Raw genomic sequence first — 22,568 nt, 5'->3', positions numbered from 1 at the left:
AGCACCTGAGCTGGGGCAGCGGAAATAAAGGATAGCAGGCAGAATGGACAAAGCAAGTGAAAGAGGTGAGGGGACAGGAAGAGAGGATAGGGGGAGAAGTAATATATACAAACTATTTACACATTAAGAAATGTGTCCAGGTTGTGAGCGTGATTAGTTCATTTTGGAGGAATTAAAACAAACGCGCACAGCACTGTGTTCGCTACAACTGGAGTGGGGCGTCCAGTTATTAATCGTTCAAGGTAGAACTCGCTGAGCGTTCGGTCACTGTGTGTAACTACCTGACGGAGCCATGGTCCCAAAAACGGGGTTTGGGGAGCGTCGTAGAGGGGCTGCGCGAGGGGACAAGACGACGGCGCGGCGCGCTCACACATAGCTTTTTTTTTACCTCGCCGTAGAAGGAGAGGTCGACGTTGAGGTTGATCGCTGAGAAGTTGATGCGTACCGGTAGGGTGGGGTCATTGTGCTTACTTTTTTTTTTTTTTTGCGGTGGCACCTGCACCTCTGTGTGGTGTCCGGCTTATCACCGCAGTCGTGATGCGCAGGCGCGCAAAACGAATAAAAGGCGTGCGCCGCAACCAGCGCGTAGGCTTATCCCGACCAGCCAAGCAACGACGAACATGTGGGAAATAACGTCGCTTCGCCCCTGCAAACTTCTCTGCTCCTTCGCATGAACCACGCAACACGACACTATGTTTACGAACAAAGGGAGCGGTAAAAAAATATAAAAATCAAAGCAATGCACCCTGTACAGCGTACCGTGAGAACACGAGCGTGATAGGGGATACTCGCCAGAAGTCTGCACGCCGCGTCGCTTCTGTTTTGTTGTGCTTGTGGATGCATCGCGCCTATTCGATACCATTAGCTTCTTGTTCCCGAGCAAAGCCCTCTGGCAGTCTCGCTACCGCCAGCAGTCTGTAAGAAGACCGCCAGCAAGCATGGCGTGGTCCATAGGCAACTCGGCCCGTCCCTGCCCATTCATGCCATATCGCGTGACAGGTTAAGACCGATATGGACACTCGGGAAAGCAGTGGAAGGCACGGGACACACAAGACAAACAAAACCGGCGGACAGGTGCTTCACGTCCCTCCTAAGACTTTCTTGTGTCTGCTGCACATTGCGCTGCTTCTCCGATTACCGATTATACGAACCACTAACTTGTCCTCCATCCAAAGGAAGATGTGTGCTTCTCGCCCACCTCATTAACGTTCTCGCTCTGTCAACAGGTAAACGCGGTGGCTTCGCGCACGTCATATTAGACAGCGACAGGATCACCCTCCACCCCATCGCTGGAATAATAATTGGTTTTTATGTGGAAAGTAAATGGCACAGTATCTGACTCATATATCGGCGGACACCTCAACCGCGCCGTAAGGGAAGGGATAAAGGAGGGAGTGAAAGAAAGGAAGAAGAGGTGTCGTAGTGGAGGGCTCCGGAATAATTTCGACCACCTGGGGATCTTTAACGTGCACTGACATCGCACAGCACACGGGCGCCTTAGCGTTTTTCCTCCATAAAAACGCAGCCGCCGCGGTCGGGTTCGAGCCCGGGTACTCCGGATCAGTAGCCGAGGGCCCTTAACCACTGAACCACCGCGGCGGGTCCCCATCGCTGGAATAATTAACTTTTCGTCTACCTGATACCGGACCGCGAGCTGACACTGCACTTTACACCCATTGAAAAACACGCTTTTTTTTTCCCTCGCAGTCCATAGGAATGTCTCCCTGACAGTAAACTAGTTGGCCCAGCTGCTCATATGTGTGTGTGTGTGTGGGGGGGGGGGGGGGGGGGTAAAGCCTCCCAAACGACAGGGGAGCGTGCGGCTACAGGTATACTGTGCGAAGCTTTGCCTTCACAGAAACGCAACCCCTCCACACGGCCTCTGTTCATGATGGCTGTGGGTTTATACTATAATTGGTTGCGAATATCTGGAAATTCCTAATAAAATCAGTAGGCAGTTAGCGCTTGCACGTCTGAAGTGACCCTCCTGTGTCTCGTCCCCTCCGCTGTTCTCTGGAATTGAGATAAGCTTCATTCATTCGCACGTCAATATTTCTCGTTCTTCGAGAGCCATCGGCGCCGTCCCCGCCAGCATCTGGGCGGCGCTCTTCGCTTTCCCAGCACAGACGGATGTCCACTTGTCGGCAACACTGTACAGCTGGCCCCGCGCCTAGCGAGCCAGCCGTCCCCGAGCACCCGCCCTGCAGCTATTGTTCCAGTACCGGCTGCTCACCAATCTTACTCGTTGCGCCGAAGGCCCAGTATACAACTGCGGCACTCGTCAGACTGCAGAGGGGGTCCGTTTTTGGCAGACACCGCACCGCAGAACCGCCGTTGTCATATGCAGCGACGGCCCCACGAGGGACCTTTGCCAAAGTAAACAATGGAGATATCGAAACTCTGACGTGATGCTGCCCGAAGAGGACGTCATCAATGAGCTGCTTTCCAAGCAGAACCCTACAGGACCTCCTTCCGGCGAATGAATAAGATTGCTGGCTAAACTACCCTATGGTTTAGTTGAAACATTCCGTGACAGCCTTTATGTTTTAACTCATCCGTATAGCATTGTTTAGGCAGCAGTTTTTTTCTCTTTACCTATCTCTATCCCCGACGGCATCCCCTTCCCCCAATTTTGCCCCCTTATCATCTTCTCCTATATCTTTTTCAGCTTTCTTCTACTTCTCTCTGGCCTGGCTTGCCTAGGCTATAGTGAAGCTCCACCCGCATTCAGGATCTCCACAGCACAGAATCCCGCCACGACAAAAAGTCCATTTCAAAACTTTTCTTGTTATTCCTAGGCAAAAGCTAACCACCAGACGAAACTATAAGCTCAATAATTTTGATGCCTCCGGCTTGTTTAACATATATAGTGGAAAATTAAAAGACCGATTCCGTTTACTGTTGTGACTAGTCAGCGGAGTAGCACATCCTACTATAGGCGCCGATTCGCTTGGATCGGTGCCGAATATAAAACGGGCTTCAGTTACACGACGGCTTGGGTGGGCTCCCAATAACAGCTCTCGCCGTAAAAGCTTGCTCCCACGTGCACGCTAACGTCGGACTAGACCACAACAAGAACGCACTCAGGGGTTTTTAAATATTTTTATATATATCCGCATTCGAGTATTTCGAAGGCGGATGCATAATGCACTCCTGCTTTTGGTAAAACACTCCAAACATCTCGGAAACGGTGAAACGATAACAGTAGTGCTGCGGCGACACAGGCAAAGACTACGGATACAAGAGGACACAGTAGTTCAAAAAGAACATGATTCTTTTGAGCATATTTCTATACATTGACGAAGTACCCATACCAATCAAAGTACACTGACCGCAAAAACCTCTCCTTCCCACTGCACGCTTGAATTTCGCGCCCCACTGTATACTCTAGAGGCTGACTTACATATAGAGTGCTCACATATAGAGTGTCACGGCGTCACATATAGAGTGCTATCGTTAAAATCGGCGTCGACTGAGCGCGCTTTTCGGCAGTGGCGGCGACGGTGCAGCCATCGCACCTTTGCGTTTCTAAAGACGATCGCCATGGCTGCACATTAATGGAATTGAAACCTGGGCGACGGAAGGAGTAAAGTTTACTCTAATTCCAAAAGGAGAAGGCAACAGGGATTTGTCGTTGAGGGACTAAACGCTTTGTCATATTCCCTTACAATACAATACAATACAATATTTATTCTGCACAATCAAAAACACAATACACGTAGCAGGCCGGCCAAAGCCTCACAGGGCTTGACTGGCAGTGCCTGGCAGTCAGAACACAAGAAAATGCAGTAAGTTGTTGCTGAAGATTGCAGTATGAAAGAGAAAAAGTATAAAGATGTGACTGAAAGAAAAAAATGAAAATTAAGTGCTTCTTAACAGTATTTTTATCTCATGTTTAGTGTTCGCTTTTAATACAGGCGCTGGTAATTTGTTAAATATTGCGGGCACATAATATTGTCGCGTTCGTTTTCCATATTTTATTGAAGTCTTGGGGATTATGAAAGGATCCTTTGGCCTTAGGCAACAGGTTGGTGTGTACAGTGTTTTAAAATCATTGTTCCAAAAGTGGTTAATTGTAACAGGTAGTGGTTAATTGTAACCATAAGAGACGTAAAGGAGGGCATATTCAAAAGCTTAAACACATCTGAGTCTTTATTAGGGCAAAAATCATATACCATTGACAACAGCAAAGAGTGTAAAATTGAATTAACTCTTGAGCTCCATCTGAGGGTGCAGTGACCATACACAGTCAAACCATAACGCATAATACTGTAAACTAAGGCATGAGCAATTGTTTTTCGTACAGAAATTGGCATTAGGCATCGGATATTGTACAACATACAAGAAACCGCGCGCATTTTTTTTTCTTACAGGGGTGGGACAGATGAGAATTCCATAAAAGATCACTGTCAAAAAACAACTCAAGATATTTAACAGAAGATGCATATTGAACAGGTTGACAAGCGCATATATTACAGTCAAGTGTGTGTAAGAATAATGGCTTCATTGGTAGAATTTTTTTCATTGGACTATGGAAGCACACAAGTCACGTTTTAGCGGGGTTAATGCTGATGAGATTAGTCGCAAGCCAATCCATGGCTCTGGTTACAATATTCTGTAATGAGCTAAGTGCGTAACAGTCCCTCAAAAAGCAACATCGACTAACCATGCATGCACTAAGGGACAACCGTTCCTCGAAAGAACTGGGTGGTGCAGCTAATCCCACTCGTGGTTTGCTTACACCGTAGGTAAGAAAAAAAAAAGGTTTAACAAGCGGCCACAACAGAGTTATAGATGGCTAATAATAATAATAATTGGTTTTTAGGGAAAGGAAATGGCGCAGTATCTGTCACATATATCGTTGGACACCTGAACCGCGCCGTAAGGGAAGAGATAAAGGAGGTAGTGAAAGAAGAAAGGAGATAGAGGTGCCGTAGTGGAGGGCTCCGGAATAATTTCGACCACCTGAGGATCTTTAACGTGCACTAACATCGCACAGCACACGGGCGCCTTAGCGTATAGATGGCTGCAAATGAAGCATTCGGCACCTGCGTTCCTGTTCACACGATACCAAAGCTATCGGTTCGATTTCAGTACATTACATATCAAGCCCGACCAGGTTATGCGCCGAGATTACGAGAGTGTCAAAGTAGACACCAGAGAGAATGATAAACGGTTGGCGCGAAATCGGGAATATTTAGAGGCCCCCGGGAGACGTGTTTGTTTCCCTAAGGACTGATTATGAGGCCTGTTAATGATGAATACGTATGCTACTGCTGATGATCACCGCGCGTTACAGCAGCCTCGTCTTCGTTCTACCTCCTCGGCTTGTGCAAGCTCTGCTCTCAAGCGGAATGACGGCATAAGAGAGAAAGTGGAACAAACAAAAACAGAAGAGCAACGACTGGCCGGCGATGCCTCTTCGCCAACGGCGGATAACAGCTGTTTCGGGCACGCCCGACTTGTACGCCTCGGCGCCGCTTCGAGGCGAGCACACGGTCGCCTCGTAGAGCAAACAGCGATCTGCGCTCTTGTCTCGCACTCCGCAAGCATCGCGCGGGCCTTTGTTGCCTGCTGCCGGCGGCCTCTAATAAACCGCCGCTCAGCGCCAGCTGCCCAAAGAGCGGCGGGACCGGACGGCGCTAAAGTTGCATAGAAGCCCTGTACAGTCGAAGGTGCCATAGGGTTCTAAACAAATAAAACGATTTGAAAAATAAACAGTTGCGCGAACTCGTTAAGATATCAGAATCTCCAAGCAACGAGCAGCGGACTGAAGTTGTACCAATTCATGGTGAGGAGCAATGCCAAGAGAATATTTTTTTTTCCTCAGTAAACGTCAAATGCCGAAAGATGTTTGTAGTACATTTCGCAATACCCTAAGGCGCCTAGCAAGCTAATCTTTACAACTTACCTGACTTTTCCATATTTTCCTTACCGTTGATCAAAATTCCCTAACTGCTGAAAAGGAGAAAGAACACGGTGGCCTATATATGATAACGGACAGTACGCAATAAACACATTTACCCTTCCTAATTGAGAAATCTGGCTGTTTAATGAAGGAATTCCAGCTTTAGGCTGCGACTTACGATGCGATCATTGCTTCTCTTCCACCTGGAGAAAAGACACGTACACACATATACTTAGTGACACAACAGCTCAAATCCTAATAATGATGCAGAAAATCACGAATAGAAATTACGTAATGAAATAAAAAGACGCGATAAGACTCGTACATGTCTTTTATATTAGCAAAATAACCTGTACAAAAAAGATAGGCGTGTACAAGAAGATAGACGCGATGATCAGGAAACCATACAAACATTATTTGTGTCTATGTACTACCACCGTGTACTTCTAATAGCAAACTGAACACGTCAGAGGTACTGACGGCAGCGCACTCAAGTCTGCGAAGTTAAGAAAGGTCGATTTAACATACACAGGAATGAAGGCATTACACAACAGCCGGAGGTATACGTTGGCACCGAACCAGCAGAACGCAAGGCTTAACAAAGTTAGGAGAACAATTAGAGTCACGCCGACACCAAAGCGCATGCACCCAGAATACCCCAGAGCAAGAACGACACAGAGGGCGAAGTATATAGAAAGGAAATACGGCAAAGAGGCTGTAGCAGTCAGAGGTGGGCATTTGACCTCAAAAATCTGGACCTCACATCAACCTAAAGAAGAATTTGCCGACCTCACTCGACCTCAGCCTCCTCAGTTGAGGTTGAGGTCTCCTCAGATGCCCTCACCTCACTTTTCCTGAGACCATTGCTAACCTCACTAAACCTCAAATTGTGAGGTTGAGGTCGGCTGCTCGACCTCAGAAATGAAACGAAAAACAAAACAAGAAGTGATTAAGAAGTTTTTCAGTTAAAAACAATTCTGAGAATCCTGTGAGACAGGAAAGCCAAAATGATGTTGCTATTATTTAATAATGTGTGTACAGACACTATTGATGTGCACGCAATAGGAGAAGCTTAAAATCTGGGATGAACCCTCAGAAAGTATATGGCCTGCGGGCAGGGGTGTCCCATACGCGGTTACCACCAGTACGTCAATAAGTACTTTTTATGTGTCAATATTTGGTAACCTGCTTCGTGTATACTTGTTCGTATTGGAAGCATCTCGCTCATTCACGCACGAACCGGCAATTGAAAAACACAGCCCTTCTACGCCATCTACCAGAAATTGGGAGGAGGGGGGAGGTGTTCACGATACTCTTTTCAGGCTTGAGAATTGTTATCGAATATAAAGAAACTGGTCGTCGGTGTACTTTCCAATGTGACGGTTATGCAGACGCATATCAGTATATTTCGATTTTCTAGCTCTATCCGGCATAGCGAGAACGCTCTTTTCAGTCCTCTGCATGTTGCCTTCGAAAACACTTAACAAGCTGCGACTGTAGTATACCAACAGAGGCACGTTGTATTTATGCCTGTGTAGAAGCGAGCGGCTTCTTTGATTATTGCGAAAGCAATAGATGGCTGACTTTCAAGGTTATATCCGCAAAAAAGTGTCCGCAAGAAACACCGCCATGCGACGTCACGAGCCGACGATTCACGCGACGAATATGATGACGTCACATAATTAATTAATGCTAATAATGTAATTATACAACGCCAGGATTAATTAGTATAACTAGTGATGACATCATGTGAGTGTGACTTCATACCAAGTCACAATTAAGACAGCGATGTAATGTGCCATCAAACCTAGTCACGTGACGAGGCCGTAATATGACATCACACCCACTCACGTTTCGCGTCATACCAGGCCCCCATCCACCCCCATTTCAAGATCCATATGGATCCCACATTACTACACATGCGCGCATGACGCATTACAAAGAGTGCCCACAACCCAGTCCACATTAATGACATTCGGATTGTCCAGCAGTTAAACGCGCCCGTTCTCATGTATGACATACTGCAAAGATCATGCAACCACACATGCCTTTCACTCTCCAGATGATGGCGATGATGATGATGCTAACAGTGTATCCTTATGAGCCCGGGGAAGTCTCATATACCGCTACCAAATTAAAAGTTTCCAGAATATTGATTAAATATTGTCCATTACCCAGCAACTGTAGACAATTATTGTGCGGGAAAATAGGAATACCTGCAGCTGATAGTTAAGGATAACGTGTCAATGTTCTTGGGAAGCCAAGACTCTCCCCCGTTTCAGCCACTTCCTTCCAGGTGGTGATGGTAATGGTATTGAAATCATGGGAATTCTCCGATGACTCGGTGAACCCTCGGCATTTTGAAAGAAAGGGCTAGATTGTGTCTTCGAACACTGTGCCAACTACTAAAGTCACACAGGTCAAAACAACTGGCCTAGAGTGGGGAGCGTGAACAGCCCTCTCTGTCAAGAGCACCATGGCTCTCCGCTCAAATTTCCCCGCAGCGAAATCTTTTTCCGAAAACCCCACCCCCCACCCGTGGAGTAAGTACTCATACGCCTCAACAGAATTATGGGTACCATTTCATCAACCAGTCAGAGACAAGCTGCTTTAAGTCAATCACTTCTTTTCCTTCAAAACTGAACTAATCAATGGTACGCCAGCATCCTCGACGTTTTTTACCCACGAGCACCGCCCGAGCATTCTGCGAAGCCGTTCAAGGTGAACGATGGGTCTCTGCAAAATAGTTAAAGGAAAGATAACGTGTAGTGCCTGGTCGTCTGCAAGGCAGGCCGCCAACCAAACAGATCCCATATGAGGAAAAAAAAGACAATGAATAGAAACATACAAAAAATCCCACACTAAAAACAGAAGCGAACAACAGTGTGCCTCGGCCATTAAACGTTATGTTAGAAGGTTTGAAACGTCGACTCAGCACAGCGCTAGCATGTAATCAGTTCCATTCACACATCTTCATTAAAAAAAGAGGAAAAGCCATCATGTACCACATCACCATACATTCATTACATTTTTGCATTTTTTCGCCGCTGCAACACCGCAATGCTGGTGCGTTCGTCTCGTGTTGCGATGTTTCGGCATAATAAGCGAATTTCCGAGAAGGAACAAGGAACCGGGGACCAAAAGAGAGGTTATTCGGAAGGATAAAAAAGTGAAATTATATTTTCATCTGCTTCCATTACGGAGCGGGAATATACAGAATTAGTGTGAGGTTCGAAAGGGGAAGTCACCGATCAAAAGTTTCGACGGTGTTATATAGGTTTTTCAGGCTTCGTGCTTTTTTAATCAAATCTGCAGGTGTCCTTGTTAGCAGCCACCTGAATCACATTCTCTTGTCTGTGCCGGCTACTCCAGTTTCTGTTAAGTCAGCTTGTAATGTACAGCACGATCTCCTTTATTCGACTGCAAGGCAACGGCCATGACGTCAGCGCCGGCAACGAGCATGAACACGAAGCAGTCTTGCTTGGGGCCATCCGCGCGTCGAAGAATTTATTGTGTGCTTGTTGGACTGAACTTATTTGTTTGCGGCATCAAACAAAGCTACCGCGGGTAACGTGGGTTACGTGCTTTGCGTGCTCCCGGGAGATTGAGCCGACCGGCAGGCAGCCGGGTGCTACGCCAGCGGGGCAAGGGGGAGGGAGAGTGGCGTGCTGTGACAGTAACACTCCTTCCTTCCCGGAAGACCAGAGGGGTGCGTCTTCCTGTAGGCTCGGACTGAACGAACATTACGGCACAGCACGGGAAGCTAAGAGGGAACTGTACGTGACATGCGGTTGTCCAAACAGGGGAAGCCCGACACCAAGCGTCATCGCATGAACACTGCGGTGATGCGCTGCAATTCCGCTTCGGAAGCGGCACTCGTCGGAGTAATACGTGGCAACTGCAGAAATTCCCGACCTCAAAATTTCAACCTCACTCAATGACGACCTCACTCAACCTCAAACTCACGCATGAGGTTGAGGTCTGATTTGCTGACCTCACTCACAACATTTCGAGCCGTCGCCGACCTCACCTCAATCTCACCTCACGATGTGAGGTTGAGGTCGAAACTCATGAGGTTGCCCACCTCTGGTAGCGGTGAATAAAAACAGAATCAGAACGAGCGTAATATTCAGAGGTGGCTGAATAAACAGCTAGCGCGCTGAGAATCGCACAAACCCGCACGTGCATAGTCATCGCAGACTCACAACAGGCATGTATAAATTTCATTAAAGGAAGAACAGCCAGAACAGCATCTATAAAATGGCCGCCAGACCATGGCTCTCTCCCGGGAATACTTATGACGCGCACCTCGCCGCCTGAGATCTTCCGTGCCAGGCCACGTAGAAGAAGGAGACGGTATAGATGACCATGATATTACCACCACTTAGAGGGAAATACTACAACATTGCAAATTAACTAGATGGCTCTGTACCCACAAGGGCACAGGACACTGAGTAAGGAAGAACTAGTATTTAGACATTTCCAAGTCAACAGTCAACATGCAACTTTCCACATATAAGCAGACTGCACAAGATCTACCTGACCAATCACGAGAATAAGAGCCAGTTTTGCTACCAGTATCCCAATCTATACCACACGGTCTAGGTACGACAAAGGGAACGAATACGTCCCCAGAGAAGAAAACCTCCCACTTTGGTTCAGCGCAGAACGCCGTCAAAAGCGTGATTCGGATATCCATCCAAAGTCGAATGAAAGCTTGACCAGCGCCCACCTGTAGGTACGCTGCGGGCACAATTCTTGTTTCTGCTGACTATACAAAGGATCCACGCACATGGAACACGCTCCATTGAAGCGACAGAAACCAACTTAACATCTGTCTTCCCTTTCGCTCCCTTAATTCCCTCTCCCCATATGTAGGTGAGCCAATCTGGCATTATGCAGGTTAACCTCCGTGCCTTGCCCACCCTACTCCTCGTCTCTCACGCACCTTGCAAATGTCTCAAGGAAAGCAAAAGTTGTGTCCAACCCCCTCCCGCACACGCACACGCATGCACCCCACACAAGAGTAGTCGTAGTAGAAAGCATTTATTCCAAAAAGGTAGGATAGAGAGGCGAAAATACAGATTTTGGGTGGAGTCCTTATTTCAGGACCCCAATGTCCACCGCAGTTGCTCTTGCTTGGGATATCAGCTTTTGCTGCGTCGCCAAGTCAGAGCTGAGCAGGGCAGACTCCCACTCTGTCTCGGAGTGATGTTTGTCTAGTTCGGGGGGCTTGGGACCGGAGCAGCCCCATGTTACATGATATGTTGTTGGAATTGGACACACAAGAGTTACATGGACAATAAAGGGTCCGAGGGGGGGGGAGGGGCGGCTCTGTCGCACACAGGATATCTGGGTGAGCATATCCGGAGCATCCCACGTCATCACAGTAGCAGATACCCTTTATCAGAGCTCTGCCTGTCGCTGTAACCCGAGGCTGTATCGGCCGCGGGCGCTTCGAGAGCTGCGCAAACGACGACGGTCTTCGAGTGGGGTACGCTGTACTCTCTCACTGATGTACAGTACAAGCCCTTCCAGGAACTCTACGCGCGCCCCGCCCGTGCATCTATAGGGTTGGAGGAGACAGGCACAGGACGTATTACGACGAACGTTCTTCGATATATTCGGTGAATTTTTCACACATATACGGCACTACGGTTCAGGCAGTGACGTCACGGTAGACAAGCGTCAGTCTTTAATCCAGGCCAGGCCAGATATACGAGCGTTCGCGTATGCTTCCTGCGCACGTTTAAAACAAGCATGCCACCACTGCCGGCCAGGAAAATGAAAAGAGAGCGGATTCGTGCAGGGACAAAACGTTTCAACACAACTTAATTTCAGGCGCCATTTATCATTTCGATTCAGAAGAAATATTTCGGCCCAAATAGCGTATCCAGGCATCAAATAAAAATAAAAAAGTATGTCAGTTTTCCTGCGGAAAACACCAATGGTTAATATTTCACAAGCACATAGGAAATTTCTTCCGAACTGTCAAAACAGTTGGAAACTATAATAGAAATTGACGGCAATGATCTTTCAGCAAGAAAATGGTGGAAGACGTGCAGCCAAGCTAACTATTAGTAAACATTTTTTGTTGGGTTAGCTAGTTGTCATTTTGAAGGTGAAGGAAGATAAATTTGCCTGAAACGAATAAATTAGTGCTCGCTACAGCACAATCCGAGAAAAAGGTGCGAGTTCGCAATGAACACAGTTGCGTACAAAGTGCAATGAATAGTTAAACAAAGCGGACTATACTGTGCAGATCAAGGCTGAGTTGGACGAAGTTCATCGGAACTGTGCACTATAGAGATGAAGACGGAGTTTAAATGTATATGAACGAGTTTAAACGTGTGCGGATATGCAGATGTTGAACTGTGCCAATAGGGCATCGCGTTCTAATCACAAACACCCTTACAGCAAACGTAGCTTCTATAACCCTTTATAAGACACAAGGTCTGTGCATAACTCATACGCATACAAATGATTACTCTGCACTCAGAATGTCTATAAGAATTAATGACACCACTTCATGACGCGACAGCGGTTCCTCTTGCCCATCACTGGCGAGATCATATCTCCTTGCCTGACGCCCCTCCTTATTGGAATTTTATTGCTGACTATATCTAGGACTATGGTAGCTGTGCAGCCGTTATAGATATTTTCCAGTATTTTTACATACGGCTCTTCTACACCCTGATTCCGCAATGCCTGCATGACTACTCAGGTCTCCACTGAGTTAAATGCCTTCTCGTAATCAATAACTATCACTATCTCTATCACTTGATTGATAGTGTGAGTATGGTATATTGTGCAAAATCATTTACGAAAGCCTGCCTGATAATTTGGTTGTTTGAAATCTAAGGTTGCCCTGACTCGATTAGCGATTACCTTAGTAAATGCCTTGTAGGCAACGGGCAGCAAGCTGACCGGTATGTAATTTTTCAAGTCATTGGAGTGTTTGGCGTAGCTTGATTGCAAAGAACTCCTGCGTCGATTTGTGACTGCGGACGAAACACGGATACACCGCTATACTCCCGCGCTGAAGCAGCGGTCAGAGCAGCTGCTAACGTCCACGTGAAAGTGCTTGAGAAAAAAAGGCCGTATTGTTTCGGCTGGGCAAGTGCTGGACGCCATTTTATGGAACCGCCAAGGGACCGTTTTTATCGACGAGTTGCGGGACGAGAATAATATAAAAGGAGCGGAATAATAATAATAAAAGCAGCGTGTTGTACAGCTTTATCGAGCGATTATTAAAGCCTGACTAAAGAAAACCGGCCAAGACCAGCGCACAAGAAATTTTTCACGCACCGAGACAATGCAACATGCCACAAATCCACCCTCGCCATCATGTGATTCCGGAGACTCGGAATTCGCCCCCCCCCCCCCCCTTCCCTCCTTCTTTTCTCTCTTTTTTTTTTTGGCATCGTGTGATTTCTCGCTGTTCGCAGACTTGAAAATCGGGATCGGTGGGAAGAAATTCTTTTTCAGTGATCACTGACTGCCGTCAACGCGCATTTTGAATTGCCCGTGACGATGCCTGTTTTTCTGACGGGACAAATAATTTGGAAACTGTGCTAAGAAATAGCACACACTTTTTTCGCCAGACTACTGAGTGCTAACAGGAAAGTGTTCGCCAGACTACTGAGTGCTAACAGGAAAGTGCAGCTGCAAATTTAAAGGGGGGGGGGGGGGGGGGGCAGTGGCGGCGACGGTGGACTTTGCACTCGAACCTTCGTTATAGTAGTGTGTAGGTGGCGACGAAGATGCTCTTGCCACTCCATTTTCTATATTCTGTACGCAGGACATTCCCAAGCATACCGATACATGCCACTTCTTTACGCATATTGATTCCCATGTTTTAAACACGTTCGGACAATGTTCCTATTTCTTGCCAATCTATCTGCCCTGTTAACGTCCATCAATCCAGATATTCATCTACGTCACGAAACCTTTCTAGCATGCATTTACTGGGGCTCTATTTGTTTATTACTTAAAGAAAATGTATCGGGTTTGATTTTCAGCGTCGTTGAGAGGTACACGTGCATATACATCCAGTGCAGTAATGTACAGAGCGAGCTCCGCACTGAACCAGGGCACTATAGGCATATGGTGCACATGAATACGGAGTGACGCAGTGACGGGCCGGCCCAGCGCACTGGGCGTCGCGGACCTTACAGAAACACCTTTGCAAACCGCTATCGCAAGTTCCTAATACAGAGAGCAGTCTTCACTCCTCTGTTTTGGAGGACGCTGAGCGCACTTCTCACGAACGACCGGTTCTTCCCGTACACAAGGAGGGTTTTTTTTTTTTTTTTGAGCCATCCTCACCGGAAACACGTACGCTATACTCCCAGCTGACTGACTAAATGGGATAACTTTTTTTCCCGCCATGTTTTTCAAGTATGTTTTCCGTCGGTAATCCAACGGATGTTAACCTCGCCTCCGAATTGTGTTGTGTTGCGTTGGGTTTAGTGGCGCATAAGCATCTAAAGCTGTCATATGCCAAGCTCGAGGTGTAGGAAAATTGTTTTCTGCTTAATTTTGCAAACATGTGAAAAACAATCAGTGGTGTATAGGGCCTAAAACGATAGTTCGTACTTATTAGTAATCACAAAGAAAAGGAACTTTAAAAATGGCTATTAGTGAAAGCTGTAAAGAAAGTCAGGTAACCTCAGCGATCGTCCTTGCCTCAGCAAGGACGTCGAGGCTCCCAACCAATGAAATAAATAACCTCAGCCTTCTTCTCAGGAACGAGAAGGTGGCCTTGCCTCCGAATTGCAAATATTCAGCGGCGATCAATTAGACTGAAGCGGAGGAAATGCGATATCACTTTTCATTAACTGGCCGATCTATTCTAATTCTGATTCTATTCTTAATCCATTTCTCTTCGTAATCACTTCTATTCATTTTTGCGGGGCCATTCTTCGTCCGACATCTTTCTCCTCTCCCCTACAAGCTGAGAGGTGAATTTCTCTCTCTCCACCTGCCAACTGTGGCAGGTGAAGAGAGAGAAATCCCCCTAAACACTACCTGCCACGTCTGGCAGAAGAAGGCGTCACATAAACACCGACGCCGGGCAGTTTTGGTTTTCAGGGCCCTCCTAACACTATCGCATTAAATGTCTTACATCGACTGCACATAGATGCATACAGATGCAAAGTCTGCGGGACACTGAAACCATGCCGCAAAAGCAACAACAAACGACGACGACAACGCATTTGCAGGAACATTTCGCAGGCCTATCAAACTGAACGACGACTTGTGCTACTGCGTCCAGCAGCATCGGCACAGAACAACCATACTGAAAAATTTACAACAGCCGTCACCAAACACATGTTCTATGATATCTCGCGCATACTCAGGTGTGACTTACAATAACAAACTGATATGTGAGAAACCGAATTTGAATAAAAAAGCATTAATAAGGCATTTGGAGGGCGGAGGGTGGGGGCAATGCACTTTGCAGCTTTAATTTCCTGGATTCAATGCCTTTTCGCAACCATAAAGAGCGGCTATATTTCATTTTTACTAATTCGAACCCGACCGCGGCGGCTGCGTTTTTATGGAGGAAAAACGCTAAGGCGCCCGTGTGCTGTGCGATGTCAGTGCACGTTAAAGATCCCCAGGTGGTCGAAATTATTCCGGAGCCCTCCACTACGGCACCTCATTCTTGCTTTCTTCTTTCACTCCCTCCTTTATCCCTACCCTTACGGCGTGGTTCAGGTGTCCAACGATATATGAGACAGATACTGCGCCATTTCCTTTCCCCCAAAAACAATTATTATTATTATTATTATTATTATTATTATTATTATTATTATTATTATTATTATTATTATTATTATTATTATGCGAAAGCATTATATACACCATTTGCACAAAAGCCAGCTTCCGCCGTCCACCGTCCGAATTTCGTGCCACCTTTAGACGGCACCCCTGTTACATGAGTGCCGTGTCATCGTGCATGACCACCATGTATTGCTTGGACATGTGGATCAAGATCCAGCGTGCGACCCTTGCATAAACATTCTACGTCAACATGAGCAGAGTGATGTGCACCGGGAACTCCAGGTGGAGACACAGTTCAGTCAAGCTATAACTGGGCCTCGCACTGGCTTTGCAGTGACTGCAGAGCACGGTAGCATCAGAAACATGCGGAACACTAATCTTTTCATTTACCTTGCGCAGTTCTACACATGATTCTTTCGCATTTTCACACGTAAGCAGTCTTAAGTGTTCCTGCTGAACTTTCTTTTTCTCCTTTTTGCCTAGCTGCCATATGCTGAGCAAACATCCACGGCGACACAGTACACACCTGGTAGAACAGTGAACGCATGCGGTTTGTCCCCTCCAAGGAGGGGGGGGGGGGGGGGTGGAATGTGTGAAGTCCATACACGTATCCACTACAGCTGTACCAGCGTTTAGCTGTACTGCGGCTACAGGATGCGTTCGCGCCCAGTCACAACGTAAACAACGGCCTCCAGGGGCTTTATCGTGGACCGCAGCACCGCCTCTTCTCTCCCCTTCCATATTTCCCCGTCGCCTTTCTCCCAATCCACGGATGCTCCCCCCGTCGGTTAATTAAGCCTTTCTTTGTAATTCCCTGTTCCGGTTGCCGCTGGGCGCTCGGCGGCACATGGACAAACATTTCACCCATTGTCTCCGGCTGCCGCCGGCTGACGCGTGCGGAATTGGAAAACAAGTAAACCGCAAGCGATGCCAGCGACGCCGCACGCCACCGGACGTGTACGGAACTCGCTGCTGCGCGTGTACACATGCATAGCCACGGCAACAACACAGCCGCTGCGTTGCACAGACAACGCACGGTAGTCGCTCCTGGCGAAGGCGACAAGCATCCCTGCAGCTGACGGCGCGAGAAGGACGGGGGGAGAGCGCGTTTGAAAGAGCGCAGAGATGACGGAGGGTGATGATGATGAAACCGCAAAAGAAACGTCAGGTGCGAAGGGGATGTGATGCGCAAGGGGCAGGCACGTATCCAAAAGGAAAAGGGGGGGGGGGGGGGGGAGGGGCAGCACCCCTTTCTTTTGAAATCAAGCTCTTACTTCCCTTTCGATGTAAGACATTACACTGGGCCCCTCCCGAAAAAACATTCCCAGCTTCGTGCTTGGTAACGTGGGCCATGTTCATGCGTAAGCCATGTAATGGGTCAGATCGCCCACCCGCAAAATCATAGCACACACATCATAGCGCGCAAAATCATAGCATATAAACAAGTTATAGTCACATACGACCAACTATAATGTAACCAATGGGTAACGTGGGTGACCACGGCCATGCGGCGGATAACGCGACCAATGATGGTCACGTGACGACGACGTCAATCAGCGCTAACAATGCGCTCTCCGCACAAGTGGCTTCAACAGCTGACTGCCAGAAAAAAAAAGTAAGCTAGGCTAAAGAAAGGAGACGGAGAGAGACAGGTGTGGCGTCGTCGTGCCGGTGCGTTGCGACAGGGCGAGCCAAGTGAGTGGTCACGCTAGCCAACCACGTCAGGCGAGAAAAAAAAAAGAAGAAAAAAACTCATAAACCAAAGCAGTTCCAGAATGGGCGTTTCCGGCGCACGCGTCGGCCTCCGCAGAGTGCTGTCCGCGGAGCCGATTCCAAGAATAGCAGCTAACCGCAGGAGCAGCAGCAGAAACGGGGTCCCCCCGCACTTCACCTCATCCGCGTTGATTGCCGATTAAGAAAGCAATCAAAAGCGGTAAACTGGAGTGTCGAACACAGTTTCAGATTGTTCTTCGCTACTTTTGGGCGCAAAGTTCAACGTGGATGAGTACAGGGAACATTCATTGTTGGAAGAAACAAAAAACGGACTTGAAACTGGCCACGCGTTTAAAGTTTTCACTTGATTTTTCGTTTCGTTTCTGTAAACCCATGTATTACTCGAGAGACGGAGTGGGAAAATGTGCCCAGAACAGCATGATCTACCAGTTTCCTCCGATTATACAGACATGGCAGCAGTGGAGGTCATAATGTGACTAAGAGGCCGAAGCTGGCAGTGGCGCGGATGGAGCGCTCGCGCTAGGCCAGCGGTCATTAAATCATCTCTTTGCCATCGTTCGTCACGCCTCATTCTTCGGCTGCCCGCCACGTAAGAATATGTGCTTCCTCAGAAGTACGAACCAATCGAAAAAAAAACGAATAACTTAAGGAAAGCAAATGGTGAAGATTTTCGACCGTACGCAAATAAAAGGCAGATTAAAAAATGGTCACATTGCTAAGAGCTTCTGTCCGCGTATCTTGCAGTTTTCGTTAGAAACAAGCACGCATGAGGGAACACGGGGAAATAAATATTTAGGTAACGCTACAACGAAATTGCACGCAACAACAAAGTAACGGGCACAAGGTAGCGAACGTAGTTCTCTTTTGAAACGCCACAGTAACGTGATTTCCCACCAGTACAACGAAACAATGGTCCCAGCTCAGGCAGGCGTTTTTCGTGCTTTGTCTCCCCTTGTTTGTTTTAGGGGTAGGAGAAGGCGAGAGGGGGGGGGGGAGGGGGCTGAAGAGAGGTTTTATATAGATGCAAGAAGAAAGACAATTAACGTAACGGCAACTAAAGTGCAACTTGCGGCACACTTCGGCTACGCTCCATCGTAAAGGGGTCACGTTCGACCTCTTTCCTCTCTCCATACCTCGAATCATCAAGAACTGTCGATCAGATGCACGGCTAGTAAGCGTCAAGTAAAACACAAATTCGATATTTCGAGCAACTGCACAAAAATGGCGCCCTGTGCAAGGTCACTTGACGTTTCCCGCCGGAAAGAAAGATCATCATCATCATCAGCCTTACTACACCCACTGCAGGGCAAAGGCCTCTCCCAGGTCTCTCCAATTAACCCTATCCTTTGCCAGCTGCATCAACCCTTTGCATGCAAACTTCTTAACCTCATCCGCCACCTAACCTTCTGCCGCCCCCTGCTACGCTTATACTTTCTCTTGGAATCTACTCCGTTACCCTTAAGGACCAGCGGTTATCTTGCCTTCGCATTGCATGCCCTGCCCAAGCCCATTCCTGTCTCCTGATTTCGACTAGGATGTCATTAACCCGCGTTTGTTCCTTCACCCACTCTGCCCGCTTCCGGTCTCCTAACGTTACACCTATCATTTTTCTTTCCATGGCTCGCTGCGTTGGCCTTAACTTAAGCTGAACTCTTTTCGTAAGCCTCGACGTTTCTGCCCCGTAGGTGAGTATCGGTAAGATAAAGCTCTTGCACACTGTTCTCTTGAAGGAAATTGGTAAACTGCCACTCATGATCTGCGAGAACCTGCCATATGCGCTCCACCCCATTCTTATCCTTCTAGTTATCTCCCTCTCATGATCCGGATCAGCTGTCACTACCTGCCCTAAGTAGACGTATTCCGTCACAATTTCTAGGCTCTCGCTGCCGATTGTGAACTGTTGTTCCCTTGCTAGGCTGTTGAACATTACCTTGGTTTTCTGCATGTTAATTTTTAAACCCATCGATCTGCTCTGCCTGTCTAACTCATTGATCATGATTTGCAGTTCACCTCCTGAGTGACTCAGCAAGGCAATGTCATCAGCAAATCATAGATTATTTAGGTATTCTCCATTTATTCTTATTCCCGACTGTTCCCAATTTCTCTATCACCTGATTGATAGTGTGAATATGATCTATTGTGGAATATATCCTTTACGAAAGCCTGCCTGATCATTTGGTTGATTAAAGGTTGCCCTGACTCTATTAGTGATTACCTTAGTAAATACTTTGTAGGCGGATAGTAAGCTGATCGGCCTGTAATTTTTCAAGTCCTTGGCGTCTCCCTTCTTATGAATTAAGATAATGTTTGCATTCTTCCAAGCTTCTGGTACAGTCGAGGTCATAAGGCATTGCGTATACAGGGTGGCTAGTTTTTCTAGCACGATGTCAACTCCATCCTTCAACAGATCTGCTGTTACCTGATCCTCGCCAGCTGCTTTTCCCCTTTTCATTGCTTCTAAGGCTTTCTTTACTTCCTCTTTCGTTACTGGCGGGATGACGCATTGCTGTGCACTGCTGTCTTTCACATTAACGCTCTGATTACATTGGCTACTGTACAGGTCTGTGTAGAACTCTTCGGCTACGTTAACTATTTTATCTATATTGCTAATGACATCGCCCTGCTTGTCTCTAAATGCATACATCAAGTTTTTACCTATGCCTAGTTTCCTCTTCACTGCTTTTAGGCTTCCTCCGTTCTTTAGAGCATGCTCGATTCTCTCCATATTAAACTTCCTTATGTCGGCTACCTTGCGCTTATTTATTAACTTTGATAGCTCTGTCAGTTCTATTCTGTCGGTAGGGTGAGACGCCCTCATGCTTTGGCGCTTCCTAATTAGATATTTCGTCAGCTCAGATAGCTTTCCGGTATCCTGTCGAACTGTCCTTCTGCCTAATTCTACTGCGCACTCCGTAATTACCGATACGCGGAAAGAAAGATACGCGGGCGATACAGCGGCGAACTCGTAAAAGCGAATGATTCGCTATATCGAAAAGCTTGCTATCCCGAGTGTTGATCTTGTTTTTTGTTGCTGTTTTTCATTGGCACAGCACACAAAGCAAGCTGAAAGAAGGCGAAGATGCTCATATTTAACGTTAACACCAGGCATAGGTGACAACGGGTCAACAAAATTGTTCCCAATTAAATACCGAAAACATGTCTCCTATAATGAGGTCACTAAAGTAAACTTGAACAAGACCCCACGCACAACCCTTCAAAGCAAACAAAAACGCAAGCTGAATGAAAACTATTTTAATATGCGTGTGCAGAAAACGCAGAAAGCGCCTCGATTCGATACCGTCAAAAGTGCTAGCGAATACTGCCTGCAAGTGATTACGACCGAAATCGTGCGCTCTCTCCCCAACCCCGATTTACTTCATTTGGACAAATACATGCCCTGAAACGCGCGCTGTGTACGATTTGGTGCCGTTTGGTAGATTCGTATCTTCTCTACGATTCAAAACTGAAAGCATGTGAAGCTGAATAGATATCGGCCTTTCATCACGTATGCATGCTTCGCCACCTCCGAAAACAGCAGGGAAATATTTCGCATACACACAATACACACCGATTACGAAGTCTGCTCTGGGCACCGGCATTCCGCAGCGCTGTGCTTCTCTTCCATACAGGTTCTTCACGACAGGGAGGCGGTGAATCTAGGACTCGGCCGGTGACTGACAGGTCCGCATGTCGAGACTTTCAGGGCCGCGTTTCACCCTTCAGTGCCCCTCGAACAATCGCGCGGTTAAGTCGTACCTTCACGCCCAACTACGTGACGACGACGGGGCGAAAGTGCCACTCGTGCGCCTTTCTCGGCGCCCTATCATAACCTCAATTTGTGAGGTGCAGAACACTGTCATTTTGCGGTGATTTATTTCTTTTCATGTCTTTTTTCTCGTCTTATCGTGTAGCCCGCGCAATGTTGAATAAGGCGTCCTTATCGCGAAGGGCTTTTGTCGAGTGGACGAAAATGATACACCTGTCTGTGGAAACAGACGCCTCGTCTCTCGCAATCTCACGCAGACACGGCGATCAGACCATCCAGAGGAAACATTCTTATTTCTTACCAGTTAATTACTGCTTCCTCACCGGAGAAGCCGCGTCATCTCAATAAAACCACAGATGCAGCTGCAGTTGCGAAATAAATTATGCCGGCTTGACATGTGTCAAACGCGCGTAGAGCCTCGCGAGCCAGTGCAGAGCGCGGCAAACTTTCAGCTCTGCCGGCGGTTTGTTTTTACAACCTTTCAACCTTCGGGACGTCAAATCGTACCGGAATTCACGGCCACGATACCCGCATCTGAGATGAGGCGGCGGCACACAGCCGCATGAACTTGGTACGACTGTGTACGATCATATCGCAGCACAGTTTCGATCCGATACTATGAGACAATCTGGGAGAACATGCGACAACGTACCGAAGCGTCGGACGTTCATCGAGTGAATGGTGAAGGCGTACTCCCAAGTGCTGCCGAAGCCGCTGCCGTAGAAGAGGCGCACGAGCACGACCCAGCGAAGAGCATCGTCGTCGTCGGAGCAACACATGTGAGGTCGCCGACGTTTCACAGGGCGCCGCCAGCACAGCGTTACTGCGAGTTAGCGCGGGAACGTCTTCGGTATAAAACGCGTTCGCGCGAAGTGCTCACTCGCCGCTCGGCGTCTTTTCAAACTCGCCGCAGGTACTACATTTCGTATTTTTGTTTGTCTAGCGCTCTCAAAGCGGGAAAGGCTAAAGGAGGAAGAGGAGGTCCGAGGAAAGAGTGGCGCGGAAGTCTTCAGATGGCAGCACCTGCTGCTTTGCATCGCGTAGAGAGATAACATACGTTAATCTATTCTAGATAGATGTCTCTACCTACCGTACTTCGAGCACGCATAAAGGAAAATTAATGAACTTTACGAAGAGACTTCTTTTATGAAGGTAAATATTCTTTCGCAGCCAGATTTTGGAAGGCTGAACAGACATAGGTGCACCTATGAGCTCTAGCGTGGGTCGCGATAAATATGTGGGCCACAACATCTAGCTCGGGAAATGGCACCCTCTAAATATCTCAACTTTGAAGAAGTCTTCTTGTTAGCAGCTAATTTGGGTATTTAAACGAGATGAGAGCTGCGACGAAACTAGTAATATTTTTTTTCC

The 22,568-nt window shown here is 47.4% G+C and overlaps 1 protein-coding gene across 3 annotated transcripts in view; it reads right to left on the bottom strand.

Moving 5' to 3' along the window:
- LOC144111459 (uncharacterized) overlaps window positions 1–22,174 on the bottom strand; it is a 72,323-nt gene extending 50,149 nt beyond the window's left edge. The window contains exon 1 of one of the 3 annotated variants that reach the window (XM_077644771.1): window positions 21,850–22,174. In XM_077644771.1, the coding sequence (XP_077500897.1) occupies window positions 21,850–21,976 (127 nt within the window). In that variant the 5' untranslated portion in view covers window positions 21,977–22,174. Of the gene's footprint in view, window positions 1–5,911; window positions 5,940–21,849 lie in introns of those variants that run through there. The other 2 variants (XM_077644770.1, XM_077644774.1) reach the window with 2 other exon arrangements.
- Window positions 22,175–22,568: the final 394 nt, after the last annotated feature.

Source organism: Amblyomma americanum, chromosome 11 (genome assembly GCF_052857255.1).
Source record: "Amblyomma americanum isolate KBUSLIRL-KWMA chromosome 11, ASM5285725v1, whole genome shotgun sequence".
Lineage (NCBI taxonomy): Eukaryota > Metazoa > Arthropoda > Arachnida > Ixodida > Ixodidae > Amblyomma > Amblyomma americanum.
This window is presented reverse-complemented; position numbering and strand designations above follow the sequence as displayed.